This window comes from Cetorhinus maximus, unplaced genomic scaffold, assembly GCF_964194155.1.
Source record: "Cetorhinus maximus unplaced genomic scaffold, sCetMax3.hap1.1 HAP1_SCAFFOLD_927, whole genome shotgun sequence".
Lineage (NCBI taxonomy): Eukaryota > Metazoa > Chordata > Chondrichthyes > Lamniformes > Cetorhinidae > Cetorhinus > Cetorhinus maximus.
Window position 1 is genome coordinate 126772 of NW_027596869.1, and position 5069 is coordinate 131840.

Below are 5069 nucleotides of genomic sequence, written 5' to 3' on the forward strand. Positions count from 1 at the left end.
GGAACAGGGAGGGAGATGTCCCCAGGGGCAGACGGTGATTTGCTGTGGAACTCGGGACTCAGCCCCAGCCTCCTGAGCCCAGCAGTGTGATCCACTGTGCAACCTCCCCATGGGCTCCTCGATCCATCACAACCACCTTCCCCTGGGCCACACTCTCCCATCGCCGACTCCCCCCAACTCACTGGGGGAGGGGGGACGAAGTCTCTCCTGAGTTCCATCGTCCGCCTCCCAATATTTACCCGCGTCTCCCTCACACGGTCGATGTGCCCCTCATTCTGGTCCCACAGCTCTCTCCTTCCACCCGAGTGCAACCCCTTTTTGTAATCTTCATCAAGATCTGGATCAGATCACTGTTCACCCCCTCAGCTTATTACCACCATCAGCACCTCCTTTAGACACCACCATTAATACCCACTCTGTTCAGGACGTCTTAGTCCTGCTCTCCTTTGCCCCTACCTGTCACTGATCTTCTATCCAGCTTCACCTTCTCCACACGCCATCCCCCTTAAACAGTATAAATTTCACATTTCTATTTCTCTTCAGAGTCATACGGACTCGAAACGTTAACTCTGTCCTTCTCTCCACAAAGATGCAGTCAGACCTGCTGAGTTTTTAGTTCACCCCTTAGCCTGCTCTATTCTGAAGAGGAGAGCCCCAACCGGTTCAGATATAACCTGCCGGCCCTGCGCTGAGTGTGAATATTTACCGCACCTTCTCCAGTGTCTCCATTTCATTTTTATAATACGGAGACCGGAACTGTGCACGGTGCTCCGAGTGTGGTCTAACCGAGGGGGATACGGAGACTGGAACTGTGCACGGTGCTCCGAGTGTGGTCTAACCGAGGGGGATACGGAGACCGGAACTGTGCACGGTGCTCCGAGTGTGGTCTAACCGAGGGGGATACGGAGACCGGGATTATGCCGATACCGGGCTGTGGGGGTAAAGAGAGGAGACGGTACACGCGGAGACAGGATAACAACAATTCTTTATTGGGTTCCACTCTCCATGTGAGAATCGACAGCTCAATCCTCCTCTTCATCATCAGCAGCTCCAGCACCCCCCTGCGCCTTCTTGGCGTTCTTCCGCTTGACCCGGCCGGGCCTACCCCCTCCGTAGGGAGACCTCAGCGAGAAGTCGATGTGCTTCTGCGAGTCCAGGCGCACGATGTACGAGGGGATGTTCACCACCTGCTTGCGGACCCTGGATTGGCGACGGAGACGGAGAGAGAGAGAGGTGAGCCTCGGAGGGCAAAGCCCTTTAGGGTCAGGGGCCGACAGAAATCCCCGTGAGTCCGCGCACCACCCGATACCCCCACAAGACAAGCGGGCAGACTCTCCCCCACCTCCCACCCCCAGAAACTCCGCCATTACCTCTCTCCGCAGTCGATGGCGCTCAGGACTCTTTGGAGTGAAGAATTCCCGCCCGCGCCTCTCTCTCCCGCTCGCTCCGAGGTAAGGTATACAGACACTAACTGCATTGACCTTACTGAACAAAAGCCCTGTCAGCTCATTCAACTGACAGCGTCCCCCCCAGGGCTTATGTTCTGCACAAAAACAGACAAAAAGGTGCTCGTGTTTAACAGGTTCGCTCTGTATCTAAACCTCGTGCTGTACCTGTCCTGGGAGTGATTGATGGGGACAGTGCAGAGGGAGCTTTACTCTGTATCTAACCCCGTGCTGTACCTGTCCTGGGAGTGTTTGATGGGGACGGTGTAGAGGGAGCTTTACTCTGTATCTAACCCCGTGCTGTACCTGTCCTGGGAGTGTTTGATGGGGACAGTGTAGAGGGAGATTTAGTCTGTATCTAACCCCGTGCTGTACCTGTCCTGGGAGTGTTTGATGGGGACAGTGTAGAGGGAGCTTTATTCTGTATCTAACCCCGTGCTGTATCTGTCCTGGGAGTGTTTGATGGGGACAGTGTAGAGGGAGATTTACTCTGTATCTAACCCCGTGCTGTACCTGTCCTGGGAGTGTTTGATGGGGACAGTGTAGAGGGAGCTTTACTCTGTATCTAACCCCGTGCTGTACCTGTCCTGGGAGTGTTTGATGGGGACAGTGTAGAGGGAGCTTTATTCTGTATCTAACCCCGTGCTGTATCTGTCCTGGGAGTGTTTGATGGGGGACGGTGTCCCTGGAGAGGGAGCTGCGAGATGGGGGGAAACAGCCCCTTACCGGATGTGCCTCTGTCGGATCAGCACGCGGGCGTGATGAATCGACTTGGCCAGGCCCAGCTTGAAGACCTGGGTTTGCAAGCGGCGCTCCAGGAAGTCCTCGATCTTCAGGCCCAGGATGTAATCCAGCTTCATCTTGGTCTCGTCCAGCACCCCGATTCGGACCAGGCGGCGGAGGAGAGCGTTCCCTGCAGCGAGGGGAGAGGGAGGAGAGTGCCGGGAACAGCCATTAACACACAGGAAAGGGGGAGGCTCAGACCCACACACACACGCCCATCCTGCATCATCAAGTCTCAGCCTTTTACAAACCTTCAACACAGAGTGTCTGACAGGGATAACAACTCATCATCGGCTTGATGGAGAGGAGCTGCAGCTCCAACAGCAGAACCTCGCTCAGAGGCTCACCCGATTCACTGACCGGAGATATATCACTCTGAAGACCCCCGCCCTCCCCCCTCCAAATCTCAGCACAGGAAGCCCCTTACGCCAGCACACTTGCTGCTAACCTTCCGATCGGTGAAACTCCCTCCCTCCCTCCCACACCCCACCTCGGGGTCCATGAGGCTCTCACCTTCAAACAGGCGCTTGGGGTCCTTCTCGTCCAGGGTGAGCAGCTCCCGAGCTGCCTTGCGAATCTTGGCCAGGGTGAACTTGACTCTCCACACCTCACGTTTGTTCCGGAGCCCGTACTCACCTGGACAGTGTGAGAGACAGAGAGAGGCAGAGTAAGACACAGACAGGAGCCAGAGACAGAGAGGGGCACACAGAGTGAGACACAGACAGGGGCCAGAGACAGAGAGTGACACAGACAGGGGCCAGAGACAGAGAGAGTCCAGAGTGAGACACAGACAGGGGCCAGAGACAGAGAGAGACACACACAGAGAGACACAGACAGAGAGACACACAGACAGGGGCCAGAGACAGAGAGACACACAGACAGGGGCCAGAGACAGAGAGACACACAGACAGGGGCCAGAGACAGAGAGACACACAGACAGGGGCCAGAGACAGAGAGAGACACACAGACAGGGGCCAGAGACAGAGAGAGACACACAGACAGGGGCCAGAGACAGAGAGAGACACACAGACAGGGGCCAGAGACAGAGAGAGACACACAGACAGGGGCCAGAGACAGAGAGACACAGACAGGGGCCAAAGACAGAGAGACACAGACAGGGGCCAGAGACAGAGAGACACAGACAGGGGCCAAAGACAGAGAGACACAGACAGGGGCCAAAGACAGAGAGAAACAGACAGGGGCCAGAGAGAAACACAGACAGGGGCCAGAGAGAGACACAGAGTGAGACACAGACAGGGGCCAGAGACAGAGTGAGATACAGACAGGGGCCAGAGAGAGTCCGGAGTGCGAGAGACAGACAGAGAGAGTGACCAGCATTAAAATACCAAATGAGGATGATCAGTTTGCCCAGGGGTTTGGCACTGGACACACACACCCCCCTCCCCCTCCCATGCACGATCACAAGAGGCAATTGCCCCCCGAGGCTCTGACCGACTCACCGATCAGCTTGAGCTCCTGGTCCAGACGCGATTTCTCGAAGGGGCGACGCGGAGCGACATAAGTCTTACTGCACACCCAGGATCTGGCGACTGGCATGATTGCTCAGAGACTGCAGGGGAGAGGAAACAGCAGGTCAGACACAACCCCTCACTGCCTGCAAACCCTCGAGAATACACACCTCCCTCCGACAGTGCAGCACTCCCTCAGTACTGACCCTCTGACAGTGCGGCACTCCCTCAGTACTGACCCTCCGACAGTGCGGCACTCCCTCAGTACTGACCCTCCGACAGTGCTGCGCTCCCTCAGTACTGACCCTCCGACAGTGCGGCGCTCCCTCAGTACTGACCCTCCGACAGTGCGGCACTCCCTCAGTACTGACCCTCCGACAGTGCAGCACTCCCTCAGTACTGACCCTCTGACAGTGCAGCGCTCCCTCAGTACTGACCCTCCGACAGTGCGGCGCTCCCTCAGTACTGACCCTCCGATAGTGCGGCACTCCCTCAGTACTGACCCTCTGACAGTGCAGCACTCCCTCAGCACTGACCCTCCGACAGTGCAGCACTCCCTCAGCACTGACCCTCTGACAGTGCAGCACTCCCTCAGTACTGGCACTGGGGGGAGTGTCGGCCTGGATTATGGAGCTGAAACCCCTTGTCCGAGAGCTCGGAGGCCGTTCAGTGGGACACACTGACCGGTACTATGGTCTCGATGGTTTGATCTGCGGCTCGAGAGCGGGCGAATCTGTGCGAGCGCCGATCCCGGGAGCAGAACGCCGCCCGCCATCGGCGCTGGACACGGACGGACAGCAAAACCGTGCGCACGTCGCCCCGGGCCGCGCACAGCAAGATCCCAAAAGCACCACACACCACCACCGCCGCCCTCCCTAGGAGATCGGTCTCGTGTGCACCCTGAAGGATGCAGGCTGATGGTGCCAAGGCCCCGAACACCTCCCCGCCTCGGTTTCCACCGACACAACCCTGGAACCCGCTGAGCAGTCGCGCCATGTGCAGAAAGATCCCAGAAACAAGTCCGGTAACAGGCATCGCCACACAAAGGACAGAGGCGGCGAGGACCGATCCAGTCTAAACCCCCCCAACCACCGGCCTTGCGCTCCCCACCACCACCGAATTCCCTTCACCGTACACAGCAAGATCCCAACAGCAAGTTCAGCTCTGCCTGGACGATAGCCACTGCTCTCAGGTCCCGTTGGAACCTCCCATGTGTGTGTGGGGCTGGGTGGGGAAGAGAAGTCCTAAAGAAGGTACCGTGCCCCGGCGAGAGGGGCCTCCATCGGTATCCCACCCACCTTGGGGGTTGAGAAACAGGAGGCAGCAACCGTGTGATGCCTACCCCCTCCCCCACCACCAGTTCCCCCAGGCG

The 5069-nt window shown here is 57.8% G+C and overlaps 1 protein-coding gene and 1 non-coding gene across 2 annotated transcripts; both read right to left on the bottom strand.

Annotated features, from left to right (window-relative positions):
- Positions 1-966: 966 nt before the first annotated feature.
- On the bottom strand, positions 967-3802 carry LOC144675278 (small ribosomal subunit protein uS4). Its single transcript, XM_078536138.1, has 4 exons — positions 3689-3802; positions 2742-2864; positions 2172-2358; positions 967-1200 (listed from the first exon to the last, which is right to left on the bottom strand). Exons 1-4 carry the CDS (start codon positions 3783-3785, stop codon positions 1023-1025), a joined length of 585 nt encoding a protein of 194 aa, XP_078392264.1. The 5' UTR covers positions 3786-3802; the 3' UTR covers positions 967-1022.
- Positions 3803-4338: 536 nt separating this feature from the next.
- LOC144675279 (small nucleolar RNA SNORA23) lies at positions 4339-4509 on the bottom strand. The gene has a single exon (XR_013574913.1). It is a non-coding gene; the product is annotated as a small nucleolar RNA SNORA23 (small nucleolar RNA).
- Between the last annotated feature and the right edge of the window lie 560 nt (positions 4510-5069).